This window comes from Urocampus carinirostris, chromosome 6, assembly GCF_059441175.1.
Source record: "Urocampus carinirostris isolate Australia breed hairy pipefish chromosome 6, RoL_Ucar_1.0, whole genome shotgun sequence".
NCBI classification, from domain to species: domain Eukaryota; kingdom Metazoa; phylum Chordata; class Actinopteri; order Syngnathiformes; family Syngnathidae; genus Urocampus; species Urocampus carinirostris.
In genome coordinates, this window is record NC_142354.1 from 25117652 (window position 1) to 25136284 (window position 18633).

The following is an 18633-nucleotide window of genomic DNA, read 5'->3' on the forward strand; positions in this document are numbered from 1 at the left end:
TTACCTATCTATTGTTTCTTTGATTTAAAAAAGGTTGTCTGTAATATATTACTGTGCTAACCGTCTGCAGATCCAAAGTGAGGCCCGCAATTCTCTTGCCTCATGGCAGAGGTCGATTGTGAAACCAAGTACTCTGATTTGGTGCACACTTCGGCTCAAAACAATAGAAGTCGTGACAAGCCATCCAGGAATTCTTTTCTTGATAATTACCAATCGAAGCTTTTATTAAAAGGTTTTTGGAAAAAAAAATGTTTGTTCTATGCTACAATTTTTTTTTTCCTTCTGCCAATCAAATGATAAATAAGATGTAGGTTCATTTGTTTGTAAATCTGACTGTGCCTCACCTGCCTCAAACATCACCACCAAGACCCGATATTCTACAATTACAATATTATTTAAAATGTATTTGTTATAGTGGAGGCCCAAACAACATGTTTTTTAGAAAAAACGAAGCGGGAAGGAGGAAATGATGACAACTTAGACATGAAGGAGGTAAACAGAAACTTGGCGTGCAAAGTTTTGAAATAACTGCACGATGAGCAAGCGCTCATGCAACAACACCTGAACACAAATGCCTTTTGGTGCTGAAATCTCGTGAAAATTGTTGGTGATGATCACAACTTGTAATTAAAGGAGGTTCATCAAGGCTGACATTTTCTAGAATGCACAAACATCAGCAACCGGACCAACAGCAATTTGTTTTGCATTCTAGATGCGAAGACATTTATTGTACTGTGCTTAATCTCTACCATTAACACTAGGTATGTCGAAAGGTTCCAGGGCTGCTTATTTTGTATTCATAGACTACAAGTGGTGTTTTCATGTAATTATTCACTGGAATTGTGACTCGATTTTTGTGTTGGTGACTGATTTATCTTGCTTAAGTTGCCTTGTTGACCAAAGATCTCATTTACTGAGATAAATATAGTGCCACTGATAGTAGGTTGGTGTGTTATCAGGTTTAACAGTTGATAAACTCCTCTGCTCAAATAAATGAAATATTTTGTGTAGAACTGTTTTTATCGTCATTGATAACAACGTAGAGATTTTAAAGAATAATATACCGTAAATTCCGGACTATAAGCCGCTACTTTTTCCCCAAACTTTCAACCTTGCGGCTTATTCAGTGATGCGGCCAATTTATGTAATTTTTCTAACGGCCGCCAGCGGCGCTCGAGTACAAAAGGTAAGATTTAGACTGGTGGAATATATGCGCCGAGGAAGACTGCAACTTCTTGGCTTGACTAGCGGCGAGAAATCTTTCACTAAAACTGGCCGCATGCAAAAGGCAACTTTTTCGCAAGTCTGCCAGTGGATCCTGACAGCGTGGGGCAGCATCAAAAAATCCACCATCACCAACGGGTTCTGAAAAGCCGGTCGGAGAGGAGGGCACAGAATCAGGAGTGGATGGGAGCGTGGGACGACGTCTAGATGACAAGGTTTCTTTCCGACACAGAGGAAGACGACTTTGATGGCTTCAATTCTAAGGAGGAAGATGAGGACGGTTTACCGTGATTTTTACAAGTACGGTATGTTTTTTTTTAACAGACCCGTATTCTGTGTTGCGAGCGTGTTGTTAGCGTGTTGCTACCTGTCGCAGGCACCGTTTGGGATGAAAGTTATATTATCATTATTAAAGCTTTGAAAACTCTCTCGGTGTACCGTCTTTCTTTGTAAATATGTGTAACCATGTATAGTATGTATTTGCAACTGTCTATTTTTGTAATGTATTTAGTTTAGAGACTTATTCTGATATGTTTTGTACGGGCAAATAAAAAAGAAGGGCGAAAACCACGGGGGATGACGGGAAGTGGAATAAACGTGAGACGTGTTTGTGGAGGCGGCGGACAATAGTGGATATATATTTTTCCCACCCTTACCTTTGGAAATATACACATTTATATATATATATATATATATATATATATATATATATATATATATATATATATATATATATATATATATATATATATATATATATATATATATATATATGTATATATATCAAATATATATATATTCAACCTTTTTTTCCTACTAACAAAGACTGTATTTTTTCCTTTGTAGAAAATACATTCTAAGTAAAATTATTGTTTTCAGTTTTGAATGAATTTTCAGATTTTAAGTATATTTTCTCATGTTATTTATCAATACATGTCTTCAATATTTCTCAAAAATAAACTATTTTAAAATGAAATTTCCTTAATTCGTCAAAATGTGTTTCCAAATAATTCTTAAAAAATGAAAAAAAATATATTTAAAATGGGAAAAATTTCAGTTTCTCCCAAAGTAGTTTTACCTTCTTTTTTTCATCACTGCGAAAGAAAATATTCTAACCCAATTAAAAATACATTTAGATCATTCTAAGAGTTATATTTTCTACTTGAAGATATTTTGGTTGTACATTGTCGCAGTACATTCAATTTATTTTACATGGAAAACAATGGAAAGATGGTGTTGGGCATTGGTTGATACTTGTATGGAGAACAACAAAACGATTTAATTTTATCTATATTTTATAGAACCCCTTTTCCAAGATCTGCTCAATGGGCCACAGATAAAGCTGAATTTGACACCTTTGCACCACAAAGTCGTCACTTGGCTACTGCCCGATTTGTTTGTCCCGTGAAGTGCAGCCCATGGCAACTTAGAACAACATATAATTGTATTCCATTGTATTCACCAACAAAAACAACAAATCCAAATGCGTGTGAATCTACCCAAGTCTGCAATTTCTTCAAGGCGCTTTTGTGTTTACCTCCCACTCTACAAGGATTAAAATTCACACAAAGCCGAAGGTCGTGGAAATGAAAATCGAGGCTTATTGTAATCGATGAGAACTCAGCAGTGATGATGAAAAATTTCCAAGCCATCAGGCAAAATGCGTCATAAAGTGTACATTTGAATGATCACAGGCAACATTCAAATTCCCCATTCGACTGTGAAGAGGTTCCCATCTTGTCAGATTTACAAATAAATCAATTTAAATATATTCATCGTTTGATTGGCTTAGCAAGAAAACAGTATATAAACTCGAGCATAGAAAAAATCAGCTCCATTGTCTTACCCTAACTCAGGGGTTGAGAACATATGGCTTGTGAGCCGTATATGGCTCTTTTCGTGAGTGCAAGTGCTCGGGTATAAAACAAAAAATGTACATTTAGTGTAATATATTACTTCTTTCAAAGCCAATTATTACTGATGTACAAAAGGTTCAAACCAGTTTACCAGACATGGGACCAAGTCACACATGTGCAAGTCTCAAGTAAGTCTCAAGTCTTCACCTTCAAGTCCCAAGTAAGTCCCAAGTATTTTTTTCTTGGGCAAGTCAAGTCACAAGTCAAGTCCCGAGTCTTAGATTGCCAAGTCCAAGTCAAGTCACAAGTCATAAAAACAGCGACTCGAGTCGACTCGAGTCCAAGTCACTAAGTCTCAAGTCCCCATGTCTGCAGTTTACATTTGACACAATTTTAATTACTGTTTGCAGTCAAGGTGTCTCCACAGCAGACCCGTTTTATCTGTAAATCGCTAAATAATCCTCATTTAACAATCTGTGTTTATTGTTGAGACACTTTATGATAAAAAGGCACAAAACAAACTTCAACCCAAAACAAACATTTTACCCAGAAGCTCTAGCAAAGCACCTAGATGAATTTGATTGGGTTGGCGGTAGGAATGGGCGGAGCAATAAACAGGGCGTGCACACTCTACCTTATTTGCCCAGCGCCGTCTGCACTGAAGGTAAATAACTGGTATCCTTGTTTACAGTATTTTGTGACATTTTTACAAGGTAACTTTGCTTGCGCTTTGTTTTGAAACCATTAGTTAGGAGTTAGGACAAAAATGCCAATATGAGCCTCAACACTCTTAAGTAACTGAAGGAAAGAGACACATTTTAAGTATGTTGATATTGATATGGGACACAGGCATTATCATTATTTCATAGATTTGATATAATAATCAAATTTCACACAGTGAAAGAAAATGTGTTAAAGAATTAGCTTTTGTTTGGAAAACAGGTTTGTCGGATATGTTGAATTTTGTCTTAAAATAAATGTAGCGGCTCTCCGAAAAAGAAAAATCTAAATATTTTTACTTTTATGGCTCTTTTAAATCAAAAAGGTTCCCACCCCTGCCCTAACAAATACATTAATTTTATAAAAAATAAAGTCCATGCACCGAGTAGGAAATGACTGGATGGCTTAACTTTGCGTTAGCTTACTGATACTATTGTTTCCCAAAAACTAAAAACCTTGTGAAAGGCTTGGCAAAAAAAAGAAAAGCGATGCGATCGGCAACAAGAAATTGCTAAAATCGATTCAAATCAATTATTAAAAACGCTACAAAACGAATTTCATCATTGATTCATTGTGTTACGGGATTTAAGCGGCACCCAGCACGGTAATTCAATGCAAATAAAAGAGTGCATTGAATTTCCACTTGATGCGGCGACAAACTTGTAGTAACACATTTGTCCGGCAGGGGGCGCTTCGAGACGATATTTTGATGCATGAGGTCATCTTGATAAAAATACATATTTATATATACGGCAGGTTTCAGACACAGAAATGCAACTCAAAGGGCTTTATAAAAACATTCGATATGCAAGCTAAAATCCAACAAACAAAAATTGTCTTACATATTTGCATACATTGGTATCTATTTTTGTTTATTGTTAGGCTATTTGGCACTTGAATGTTTTTGTTGTTTCATATCATAAAATTCAGTATTAGTTGCAGCCCTAGTTTGGTCACCCTAATTCTCCAGAGTTTGCAATCTTCCTTGTGCTTGTAGAACTTGTTTTTGTTTCCAATCCATCAGGGTGCTTGTTAGGTAGATCGCGATCTACCGGTAGATCACTGGTATCACAGCCCGACATCAGAAAAAACATCAGCTTATCATTTTCATCTCGTCACCCTGCTAGTTAGATAACAACAACATTTGACATTCAAGCACAACAAACAACAATTTTATGTTGTCAGCCAATCAGCAATCCCGGAACTTGAACGACTTACAGAGCAACCAGTCAGATGTAGACGAAATTTTGACCTATAGATCACCTTTCATGCCCAACACTAAGCGCTAGTAGGCTGGGCTGGAACAATTGAACATGTAAGCAATTAAAACACTTACATTTTAAGACCTAAGACCTAAAGATTACACAAAATCTACATTTTGCCTCTTTAAAAATGCCAGTAACCACATGAATTTCTTGTCAAAGCTCCATAGTAAATTTTTTGCTGTCTTCCGATATCAAGTCACCATTCATTAAACATCGACAATCAGGAAAAACAAAACAAAAAATAAAAGCATTTTTGTAATGCCGAGAAATGTCATTTCCAGTGGAAATTGGTTTCCCTGAACCACCAGGGTTGTGAGGGAACCATTTCCTGTGGTGTGTCTTGGGCAAGTACAGCCTGGTGATGCCCATCCCTCTCCAGGCCTACAAATGTTTCCACCCGGTCTCAAACCGGCAATCTTTCGCGTGTTAAATGAATGTGCTGTATTCACTCAACAAATAAAGGGCCTTTATGTAAAAAAAATAATGTTATGGTTATTTAAAGATACAAAATAATTACATATTTTGCTCATAAATCATTGTGAAATGGTTATTTTGTATCGAGCCCGCATGCTAAGAAAGTGTGAGCACCCCTGAACTACTTGTTTGATATTACCCGGTGAATATTTAATTTAAAGTTCTGACAAGCAGTGGCTTGTACAAAGTTATTTCACGACTTAGGGTTGTTTTCACTTTACTACTAACTCAACAATACTGGCTTCTTCAGAGCAGTCTAAGCTCTGGTCAGTGTTGGAATGGTCCCAAATAAAGGTCAGCCTTCCAACAATGATACAATTTGGACATCTTTTAAAAAGGACGGTATTGTTTATCTTTGCAAGCATTGATTCGCATCCCTTCTCCCCTTCCTTTTTTTTCCTGGCCTGCCGTCCATCTGCCTTCCCTGAAAGTCGGCCTTTGATAGGAAAACCCACTCGTCCTGTTGACGTTCTCAGCCTCCCCCAGCCGGAGCTTGTGCATTGTTTGCATGGCTGGCACTGATTCATTTTTCTGCAACACTGCGACCAGTTTGCACGTGCATCTGTTTGCAGTAGAAAATCAGAGACTGAATTACGAAATAACGTATAAAATAGCATCAAAATCTTAAATGAAATAATAACATTGAAAAGTTTCTGTATAACTATGACCGGTGCAAAACTATGGAACGATCTAGATGAGTAGTCTATGTGTAGGTATGCATAAAGGATTGTATGAGTTTATATGCGTGAATGTAGCCTTTGTCTATGTATGTATGTCGGTGTATATATGTACATACAGTATGTACATTTTATTTTTTTTAGTTTAGTTAAGGGGCGAGAGCTAACACGTTTTGCTTCTGCTCACAAGTTTCTGAAAATGTTTTTTTGTTTTCTCTTTTTTTTTGTTTTGTGTAGCGTCGTCATTTTTTAAATCATTTTTCATATTTTTTGGTTCCGAGAAATTGTTCGACAACAATCAGAATGCCTTGCACTACTTGTAACGCATATTCAGAATAAATGACAACAACAACAACAACAACTATATTTATAAGGTTTATAAATGGAATGTAATATGAATACCGACACAATAGCCTATTGTTGCCAAAACACTCGCTACCATCGAGACAAATGTTAAAGAAAATATATATTTTTTCCAGGTAATTTTTAATACCACCGGTAGATAATTTTGTGCATTTGAATTAAGGGTTAGGGTTTTCTGCTCTCCTTTTTAATTTTTTTTTTTTATTATTTATTCTGTTTTTAATATTGTACACCTGTGAGGGCGATTAGTTAGAATGCCAGTTGGTTATTTTGACTATTTTTACACAATGTTGAGTATAGTGTCACTATCGGCCAATCATTTTTCTGTTCCTAGACCGCCACACCCTCTAGGGCGAATCTGCTTTCGTAAGTATGTAATAAATAGAAAGGGCTCGGGGGAGGGCCTTCTGAACGGGTTGGAATTTTCTATCAAAAAGCCACTCTTCCTGTCCTCCTTGCAAGTTCCAAATCTTTTATTTTGAGTGTCTACTTGAGTTTAATATAACCCTCCCGAATTTATTTCAAGAACAATTTTTCAAAAAAAGGTTGCATACCAGTAATTCTGAATAACTCACAATTTATCAAATCACAGCTCGCAAACCTGGGCCGTTTTGCTTGTTATCATTATATTTTATTTTATTTTTTTTCTGTTTTGGAACGTATGCCCCACAAATACCCAAGAACCCATATGATGGGTTCTCATCAGACTGCTAGTGTCCTCTGCACTCCCTCCCTAACATGTTAATAGCAAAACGGACTCACAATGCTAACAAATGTACTCCCCCGGTACATAAGCAAAGCCTTGTGTTATGTTTTCTTGTCAGAATCACACCCCAGTCCTTGTTTCAGCAAATCTATTCATCCCATACATGCAAATATCCGAGACCTTTTTTCAGTTTCTGTAAGAAGAGCTCACGACTTGCCAACTTGCACTGAAGAAGTGTCACAAAGTTGCAAATTTTCTGGTCCCTGATTGCAGTTAAGGTCCAGAATGAGAAGCTCTATTGTAGGTTTGTTACCGCAATGAACTTCACACAGGGATATTTAAAAATCTTGCTTGTATAAAAAGGAGAACGTTTTTTTCATAATAACCGTAATATTTAGCTTCTTCCATTTATTAATGATTGCTCCAACAGTGGACCTTTTTTCACCAAGCTGCTTGGCAATTGCTCCATTGCCCTTTCCAGCCTTGTGGAGGTGTACAATTTTGTCTCTGGTGTCTTTGGGCAGCTCTTTGGTCTTTGCCATGTTACAAGTTAAAGTCTTACTGATCATATGGGGTGGACAGGTGTCTTTAATGCAGCTAACAGCCTCAAACGGGTGCATCTGATTCAGGATGATACATAAAGTGCTTGTGGACTTCAAATAGTTATTTGCAGCTGTATCACAAAATAAATCGTTAAAAAAATCATTCATTGTGATTTCTGGATTTTTCTTTTTAGTTTATCTCTCTCACACGCACACGCACGGACACGCACCTACGATGGAAATTTCAGACCCTTCCATGATTTCTGAGTAAGAGAAATAGCAAAATAGTGATAAATAGCAAAATAGCAGGGTGTACACTGTATAGAGCAAGGGGCACTAAGCTACTTTTTAGTTGCTGATTAGCGCAAAAGGGCCATACCGGTTTGATATGCATTCACAAAATAATAACTTATTATGTTATTACTATCTTGTCACTATGAACAAAGTATATCTATCTATCTATCTATCTATCTATCTATCTATGTAGTTAATATAGATGTTATTATAAGGAGTGAGGTGAAAAAGGGCAAGGTATAACACTAAAACATCTGCCTTGTATGGAGTTATTCACATATATTAATTCTAGGCTAATTTCAATAATAATTTTAGAAAAAGTGATCATTTATTAAAATAAAATATAAATGGTTTCTCATGCCGTTTAGAAATCAAATTTTCCAAGAAAGATATTTTCGGAACCGGTCTGCGTCTGCTGCGACTCAAGTGTTCTTAGGGGCCCGAAAGCACCATGTCGGTGACCCCTGTTAAAGAGGACATATTTCAAAGTTTAGGCCCGTGGGACCAATCTGGCCCTCCAAAAAGTTGTCTTAGGCCCCTGAGATGATCGTAAGTTATTATCAGAACTAGCAAGCTGGCAACCCGCAGATCTTCTATATGCACACATACTACATTTCCCATAATGCAACGGTGTTGCACGGGCATATAGGCATTCTGGCGAGCGAATTGTCTGTCTCTGTGTGCCCTTCAACTGGCTGGCAACCAGTTCAGTGTGTCCCCTGCTCACTGCCCGAAGATATCTGGGATGGGCTCCAGCACCCCTGCGACCCTACTGAGGATAAGTGGTGCAGATAATGGATGGATGGATGGATGTTTGTTGTAAGAAAAAATGGCTTTAGTTATCTGACCATGTATATTCAGTTTTCAGAAGGTTCAAGTAGGTTCACTTGTGGCATTCTAAAGTAGATGTTTAATCTTTATTTCTTTTCTCCTTAGTGGTGGTTTGTAGCGGCACCCAAAATTCTCTAAGCGTGACGGGAAATGCGGAGATCCAGTTCAACCTGATGCGGGAGAGGTACACGGGTTGTGAGATCGTCATGGGCAACCTGGAAATAACAATGATGGAACACAACAGGGATTTCTCCTTCCTGAAGGTGAGCCACTCCATAATAGATGACCAGTTCTCATTGAAAATGTCATAGTGGTGTCACTTAGGAGAGATGCTGTACACCTTGAGAGGTATTTTTTCCAGCGAAGAACCTGCAAAAATTGTTTGGGCTTGGGGGGTTACCCAAAATAATAAAATAAAAATAATAAAATTATTTCATGTGATTTATCTAACGTTTTGGCTTCGTTTTTTTTGGACTTCTCTCATAGATTTGTAAAAACGATATATGACAGAACAATATTTATAACAGCAATAACAAAAAGTTAGTTAATTAAAGGGGAAAAATGTTGTAAAGTAAGAAAAATAATCATTTATTCTTGTTTAGTTGGCAGAAAATAAGAAAGAAAGAAAGAAAGAAAGAAAGAAAGAAAGAAAGAAAGAAAGAAAGAAAGAAAGAGAGAAAAACTTGAAAAAAAACAACTGAATTATTTAATTAAATGTTTACAAAATTTGAGTGGTAAATTAGCTTAATTGTTAATTGTTTCTAATCATCTTTATGGGTTGTAGCAGCTATGTGTAAAGTCCGGCCTGTGGGCCAGATACGACCCGTGATCAAATTTTTACTGGTCCGTGGCCTCTGTCAGAAAATTAATAATATGTAGCCCGCATTAAAAAAAAAATGGCACCAAAAAAATCATCGTTTCATCAGAGAGTGGTAGTAGCCCTTTGGCTACTGTCCCCATTTCTGAAATGGCGACTGTAAAAAAAAAAAAAAAAAAAGAAGAAAAAAAAGGAAAGTTGAGTGTGAAGGCCGTCGCTTCCAGGACAAGTGGAAATTGGAGTATTTTTTTTACCAAAATCCGAAACAACAGGGCTTCCGGGATTTAAAACAGGAGCACACACGTTATTGTGCTTTGGAGCTCGAATCCAGAGAACTTAAAATGTTAATGTACGTTAAGTGTGCGAAACGCCACCAGTAAGTCCTCCTTTATTTTGCTCCAGTTCGACTGTTGTTATTATTTCTATGAGCGTGCTTTGCTTTTTGTGACTGTTCAACATCGCTGTCTTTCTGATCGCTCTTTTAGTTCTGTTTTGTGTTTTTCAAGTATTTAGACCCGGCATGGTCACATGACTGCACTTCTGCAGTGCAGTGATTTATGGGTATTGTAGTTGTTCTGTTCAAACGTTTGTGGGGAGTTAGGATCGTGAATATTCCTCTAAAATATATATGATTTAAATGCTTTGTTTTTATTTAATACTTGAAATGTAAATAAAGTAAAATACGTATACAGGTATTGTATTGTAGGTTTATACCATACCTAACTACTAGAATGGCTGAATGGTGTTGGTGGATCCAATAAAGAAAATTAAACCTACAGCAAGAGTTGTAACACTGATTGGTTCCCTTGGCACCAGTTTCGGTGGAAAGCAATAAAAAAAATGAAATGAAAATTCTACAAAGGAAAGCTACGAGGTCAAGACACTGATTGCTAAGCACGGCTAACCTTTCTCGGAGGGTGAATTTATTAAAGACTGTGTCCAAAAAATGGTCAAGAATTTGATCTGCCCACAATGAGCTTACCAAATCTGAAAACTTATGAACACCCCTGGGTTATCGTATGTATCTGTTAGAAAAACATTGCAGCTTATATTTTAAAATGAAAGGCTTTATAAATATAACATTATTTCATGTACAGTAATAATATTTTCTTGAAATAATGCCATCCAATGGTATTCAAATTTCAATGATTTTTATATATATGTTTTTTTCACTATCGAGCACCCTGGAGTGCCCTCGCATACCCTCAAGGGTAAACGGACCCTCATTTGAGAACCACTGTCTTAGGCACCCATAAGCTTGACTGTTTTTTTTAAATAAAATAAAATAATATTTTTTTTAAATAAAACCATATTACATTCATTTCATAGTACAATGCCAAACCAAATTACAAATAACTCTAAACTTTAACTTCCTTGCAGTCAATCCGGGAGGTGACGGGCTACATCTTGTTTGCTATCAACGAGTTCAGCCGCCTGCCTCTAGACCATCTTCGTGTGATCCGGGGCACCACCTTGTACGAGGACAAGTATGCTCTGGCGGTCATGGTCAACTACCAGAAGGATGGCCCGCACGGCCTGCAAGAATTGGGCCTCACGCGTCTCACAGGTAGTCTTTAGTCACTTGGTTGGATGTGGCCGGAGACTGTCAAAGCATGTGTGTTAGAATATATTCATTGAAGCATGGTATCTTTAAGTGTGGGCGGCCGCATAGACAATTTTAGATCAACATTTTACAGGGGCAGCACGGCGGCGCAGTGGTTAGCGCGTGTGCGGCACAGTTGTAAGGTCTTGGGAACCTTCTGTGTGGGTTCAAATCCAGCTACCGGACTTCCTGTGCGGAGTTTGTATGTTCTCCCCATGCTTGCGTGGGTTTTCTCCGGGCACTCTGGTTTCCTCCCACATTCCAAAGACATGCATTTCAGGTGGATTGGCCGGTCCAAATTGTCCCTAGGTGTGAATGAGCGAGCGAGTTGTCTGTCCCTGTGTGCCCTGCGATTGGCTGGCAACAAGTTCAGGGTGTCCCCTGCCCACTGCCTGATGATTGCTGGAATAGGCTCCAGAACCCCCGCAACCCTACTGAGGATAAGCGGTGCAGCTAATGAGATGAGATGAGATGAGAACATTTTACAGAGGAATTAAACCCTGATTATAATTAGTTACCTGTTAACGGTAGCATTTGCGATGTTAACGGCTAATAGATTCAAAGGGGGAAAAAACAAAGTTTTACAGTGCTTGATGATGAACAACAAACTTGGTTTCATTTTTATCCCATCAAAATTTTACAGACAAATCAGCACAGTTGGGTAAGCCTGGTTAGAATTAGCTAGCTGCTAATGCTAGCTTCCAATATGCAAGCAGCCAATGCTAGCATGTGCGATACTAGCTGCTAGAAAAATTATCCATCTATCTATCTATCTATCTATCTATCTATCTATCTATCTATCTATCTATCTATCTATCTATCTATCTATCTATCTATCTATCTACCTTGGTGATATTCCTCAAGAGGGGTGACTGACAGCAAGACACATACACATACACAAAAACAAATAAAAGAAAAAAGGAAAAAGTAGCAAATACACTAAAAAAATTGACCATGGCCAACCCAAATGGCCAAACACCCAAACAAGTTAAGCACCTCGGCACCAGAGTTGGTCATGCTTTCGTCCCTCCAGATGAAGACAAGAAAGCAGCCATGTCACTAGGGTCAGGGGGACACAACACACTCTTTTGTTAAACAGCAGGGACCAACAGCTTTCACTGGTTTATCCCTGCCGCATACAGGTATCCTGCCTATCCCATAGAACGTGTCCAAACATCTCACTATCCTTTCACAACACCTCTCCACTCATTCCTATCACCAACAAGAGCTCTAGGTCCCACTATATTTAGACCTCTTTCCTCCAGTGCACTCATAACACATTCCATCCAGATCAATCGCGGCCTTCCTCTTGGTGTCCTTCCATTTACTTCTGCTCTGTAGATCCTCTCAACATTTGCTCTTCATCCATCCTCTCCATGTGTCCAAACCAACAGAGTACTCCATTATCAACCATCTCAATTTTCTCTCAGAATCAGCCAGAAGCGCTCGGTCAAATGGAGAAGAACATTTTTTATTGTGCTTGACGGGCAGGGCGGCAGTAGATCAGGAGGTAGAACGATCATCTTGGGACCGATAGGCCGCAGCTTCGATTCCCAGCATTAAATTTCAAAGTGTCCTTGACTGAACCCCTAAGCAGGTAGCTGACGCAACTCTCTGTGTGAGTGTGTGTGTGAATGGGTAAGTGTAAATTACATGTTAAGCGCTTTTCGGAGGATATATCAATGCACACGTTTTACCATTTACAACAGGAAAAAGCCGCCACGCCTTTAACATACTGGTCATTGATCAGCTTGTGTAAAAGTATGTATTGTATTTGGTGAGGTCACAGGAATACCTTACGCAATCCTTTCAACTGCCAGTGGAATCAAAGTGCTTTCCCATGAAAGTGTGTTTCCCAGGCCCTGCAATTTCTAATAATCTCTTTAATCTGAGGCATGTTGCGGCTTGTTGTTTGTGTCTTAACACGTGCATGCGTTTTTTTTTTGTCGCACTCAGAGATACTGGAGGGAGGCGTGAAGATCATCCAAAACAAGTACCTGAGCTACGCCCCGCAGGTCAACTGGGAGGATATCGTAAAAGACGGGGCGGCGCCTATCGAATTGGAAGACAATGGACCTGAAAGTGAGTGAAAAGTACAGTAACCCCCTTGGTTATTGTGGTTAATGGAGGTCAGATCTTTATTAAACCCCCTAAAGATCAAAATCATCTTGAGATGACGTACTTACCGACTCAGAATATACCACTGTAACGAAATAACAATTAGAGATCTACAAATTAAAACACAGAACACGGAATTGCAGTTAAATAAATAGTCTTATTATAATAATACAAAAGTACAACGAAATTGGAGGGCTTCTCCTTTCAGTGTAAGAAAGTAATTTAGAGAGCGTCTGGCTAGCTTCTGATTTCTTCACATTGAGCCAGGTGTCCGCGAGGATTAAAATACAACCCTCACGAATGTAGTGGTTTCCCACAAGTTGTAGCTCATCGGTTTTAAGTGTAATAGATCTGATGTTCGTGAGATACAAGCTCGGCAGGGGTGGCTTCATAGAGAGGGTTAGCCTTTCCGCAGCAGTAGGCTGGAAATGCAGCCTGGATATTGCCTTCTCTCCCGACACCTCTTCAGTCGCTTCGTGGACCAGATAACAATCCTCTGGCACCTGCTGGTGATCACCATTTCTCTGGGTTCTTCCGATTTACCTCAGAGTCCAATCAAATTCATGAAATGTTTATCAATGTAAAAAGTTGCTAAAAGCTAGCTGCTTAGTTTGTTTTGGTGGCCATTTGTGCGCCCGGCTGTTTGACTGACCGTATATACCAGCCTATAACAGTCACACAGACTCAGTCACGCCCACCTAACACACAAAGCCCTCTTTAACATGCCCCTGTGATAGCATTTGCTATAGACTGTCTGCTTAGAACAAAATGCACAATATGTTGACATCAATAAAAACAAAGACAATTCAATTGAAAATCTACAAAGGAGTGAACCAGCAAGAAACAAAACGCAAAGTAGCGGGGGGTCGCTGTTTTCTAAAAGTCTTTTTGAAGATAAAATCTACGTTTTTTTTTTTTTTTTTTTTACTGATTAGTAAAAAGAGGTGACCGTTTATTTTATTCATATCTAAACTTGTTATAAAGTTGTTATTACTATGTTGTTACACTGGCTTTATTATATATAACCAGGTAATAATAACGAGAAGTATTATTGAAAGAGGTTAAGTCAACCACTAAAAGATCCTCCTTGTAGAAGGGCACTGAGTGGTTTACATAGATAAATTAAAGGATGTTTTTTAAAAACAATTTTGGAAAACATGTTTGCACAACACAATACAGCGACATCTAGTGTTTAAATACTACAGTGTCCCTTTGAGGGGCAACCTGATGCCCATAATCACCATGTTGGTGACCCCCAATCCAAAAGCACACATTTTCATTCAGATAATCACATTAATGTTTTAACCAGGGCCCTGCAGTGAAGCATGCGAGGATGTTCCATGTTGGGGTCCCGGCAACGACACGTGTCAGATCCGTGAGTGACCTCGTCGCCCCGTTTTATTTCCTCGTGCCCTGTTGTTTGACTGACATGTCGTCTCAAATGTTTTCTAGTGACAAAGACGGTTTGCGCTCCCCAGTGCAATAGCAGATGTTTTGGCAGGAACCCGAGCGAGTGTTGCCACAACGAATGCGCCGGAGGATGCACCGGACCCCTCGACACTGACTGCTTTGTAAGTCCTGATATAGAGCACTTTTTGTCATAATGCAACATTTTAAGTTTCAAACTTAAAGCTAAAAAAACTGAAAATATTTTCTAATAATCGACAATCTATGAGGCACAATTGTGAAGTGTAACCAAATTATTTCAACATTTTGTATCATATTTACGACAAAAATAACAGAAAAGTGTGTGTTGCAAAAATATTGCCCCCCCTTGTTCTCTCAGCTGACATCAATAGTTTCCTGTTGACTTTAGTATGATTCACTGTCAACCCAAATGACTAAGCATGACTGTGTCATTAAGTCTCAGTTTTAATCCATCTGCTCTGTGATGTGCTCAGAGTTCTGTGAAAGCAGACACTGGAGAACTGACAGTGTTATGAAGACCAAAGAACACACCAGGCAGGTCCGTTGTAAAGAAATGGAAAAGTTCAAAGCAGGAATGGGATACAAGAAAATGTTTACACATCTCCCGGAGCACTGTGCAAGAGATAATATCAAAATGGAGAGGAACTAAAAACACTGCAAACTCATCAACACCTGGCTGTCCCTCTAAACTTTCGGCCCAAACAAGGTGGAAATTAATCAGCGAAGAAACCAACAGGCCCATGATCACATTGGATGACCTGCAGGCTTACACAGTTGGGACAATTTGTGCATAAGAGAACTATTAGTCGCACTCTGCATAAATCTGCCCATTATGGCAAGAAGAAAGCTCTTCCTAAAAGAATTTCATAAAAAAGGCCTGTTTGTATAACATGTGGAACAAGGTGCTCTACTCAGATGAGACCAAAATTAGATTTGTTTTTGGCTTGAATGCAAAGCGTGGTGTTTGGCGTAAAAATAAGACCACACATTGCGCTGTGAACACCATCCCCACTGTCGAACATTGTGGTGGTAGAATCCTGCTCTGGGGTTGTTTTTCTTTGAGAGGGACTGTGTAGAAATACGGTGAAGAAAAAATCTGTTGGAGTCTGCAAGAGACCTGAGAATAGAACGCAAGTTCACCTTCCAACAGGCAAAATCTACAACGGAATGGTCTAAAACAATATAAAGGTTTTAGAGTGGCTAAGGAAAAGTCCAGATTTAAATCCTAAAGGAATTGGTGAAAAGATCTGAAAATTGCTGTGCACAAACAATCACCAACAATCCTAAAGGAACTTGAGGTGTTTTTAAGTAAGAATGCATAAATATTTCTGTTTTAAAATTTGCAAAACTTATAGAAGCATAACCAAAAAAGACTTCTGGCTGTGATTGCAGCAAAAGGAGGGTTTTTTAATTTGGTAGCACAATGTAAAATTTCAAATACAGTATGAATTTGGTTTCTTGGGGCGGCAGTAGCTCAGGAGGTAGAGCGATCGTTTTAGGATTAAGGGATCCCAGTTCGAATCCCGGCTTGTCCGTGTTACATGTCGAAGTGTCCTTGGGTAAGACATTGAACCCCCTATTACCCCCAATAAGCAGGTTAGCGCCTTACATGGTTGCACAGATCACGGCGGCTATTGGGAAATGTGAAGCACAATGTAAAGCGCTTTGGGAAGTTGACTTGAAAAGCGCTATAGAAATGCAGATAATTTCATTTCATTTCATTTCATTTCATTCTTTTCACGATTGTGTCCCACATATTGTTGATTTCTATTCTTTTTAATTGATTAAGTTTCTTATTTTTAGGTATAAAGCCTGAAAAATGGCAATACGTCAAAATGTTTTTGAGGGCAAATACTACAATATTCAAACCAATAATTGGACCGAAACAATGTTTTTCAGGCTTGCAGGAATTTCAACAACTCGGGTTCCTGCGCCCCTCAGTGTCCCCAGACTGTGATCTACAACAAGCACACCTTCAAACTGGAGCCGAACCCTGACGCCAAATACCAGTATGGCTCCATTTGTGTGTCCCAGTGTCCCAGTAAGTCAAAAGAATCATTATAGGCTACATCTTGTAATGCATCCGTGTAAGTCTCACTCTTATACATCGTTAAAGGTTAGGTGCGTCGTCTAAGGTGTCCTGCAAAAGTTGAATGCTTTCTCAATTAAATATGTCTTAAGAATACCCAACTGAGCTGTTATAATCATTTCCTACCGCAACTGTCTGCTTTTATTTTCCTTAAAGCATGGCTGTTTGAGGTGAAAGAAATTAGGTAGGAGGAATGGGGGTTGGTGACTGATGATGTATTGTAATTTCATGCTTGACTTTTTAGCATCAAGATGAGTTTAAATTCCAACCCCAAGAAAGATGAAAAAAATATTTTATTCGAGCACTTTTAAGAAATGCTCGTACTTGCATGCTTATCATAAAGAGCTCAACAGGGGCTGCAATGATGACACAACCCAGGAGATGGTGACCAAAAGTAAAAAAAAAAGTTCCAAATTCTGTACAGCTCCCTTAAGTAAATCACTTAGAACAATATAAAAACCAATACAAACAATTACTTACTATAAGACACCTAAGATACAAGTGTTATTTTTTTATTTTGACTATTGTTGCTCACCGTTGTTTGTTATTTTGACTATTATGTTGTTTACATCATCATTGGTATTGGCCAATCACGATGAAGTTTTGGGATTTTCACACACCTTAGGGATGAACTGCTTTTTATAACCTAGGTGATTTAATTAAAAAGGTTTAGAAGAGGACCTTTAGAACAGGTTGGAATTTTTGCATCTTTAGGAGTTTTTTCGTGAAGTCTTCTCTTGTTCTCCTTGCAAGTTTAAAATTCACTGATGTCTTCTCTCCTTATGAAATTATAAACTTATCATACATTCAATGCTTTTTTCTCGTTTAGCAAACTTTGTGGTGGATGGCAGCTCTTGCGTGAGCAATTGTCCCCCACATAAAATGGAGGTGGAGAAAAACGGGGTGAAAAGGTGCGAGGTCTGTGGAGGCCTGTGTCCTAAAGGTATGTAAGGTACCAGATGTCTTCGTAACATTTGAAATGTGTCAATACAAAGGTTTTTCAAAATAAAAGGGAAGAACAGTGAAATACTGGTTAGCACGTCTGGGTTCAATTCTAGCTGACAGCCCTCCTGTGAGGATTTTACATGTTCTCTGTAACTCAAGATTATTTGACAACGTTCATGCACGCAACAAGTAGTTCTGTTAGAAACAATTTTTTTTGCATTAATATTATTAGTTGGGGGCAGCATGGCGGCGCATTGGTTAGCGTGTGTGCGGCACAGTTTTGAGGTCATGAGATTGAACCTCCTGTGTGGAGTTTGCATGTTCTCCCCGTGCTTCTATTCTATTCTATTCTTTCTATGCTTGCATGGGTTTTCTCCCACGCTCCAAAAACATGCATGTCAGGTTAATTGGCCGGTTCAAATTGTCCCTAGGTGTGAATGAGCGAGTGAATTATCTGTCTCTGTGTGCCCTGCGACTGACTGGCAACCAGTTCAGGGTGTCCCCTGCCCACTGCCCGAAAATAGCTGGGATGGGCTCCAGCACCCCCCGCGACCCTGAGGATAAGCGGTGCAGATAATGGATTATTTGTTGGGGTTCTTTTAATTGATTTAATTAATCATATAATTATATGTTAGTTGAATTACTGAAAATGTTTTTCACTAAACCCAAATATTTAGTATA

General features: G+C 38.6%; 1 protein-coding gene across 1 annotated transcript in view; it reads left to right on the forward strand.

Moving 5' to 3' along the window:
* Positions 1-18633, forward strand: part of erbb3a (erb-b2 receptor tyrosine kinase 3a) — a 40867-nt gene that overhangs the window by 5087 nt on the left and 17147 nt on the right. The window contains exons 2-8 of the mRNA XM_088338431.1: positions 9058-9215; positions 11150-11336; positions 13329-13454; positions 14800-14865; positions 14943-15061; positions 16818-16959; positions 17837-17950. Coding sequence (XP_088194557.1) covers positions 9058-9215; positions 11150-11336; positions 13329-13454; positions 14800-14865; positions 14943-15061; positions 16818-16959; positions 17837-17950 — 912 coding nt within the window. The remainder of the gene's footprint in view (positions 1-9057; positions 9216-11149; positions 11337-13328; positions 13455-14799; positions 14866-14942; positions 15062-16817; positions 16960-17836; positions 17951-18633) is intronic.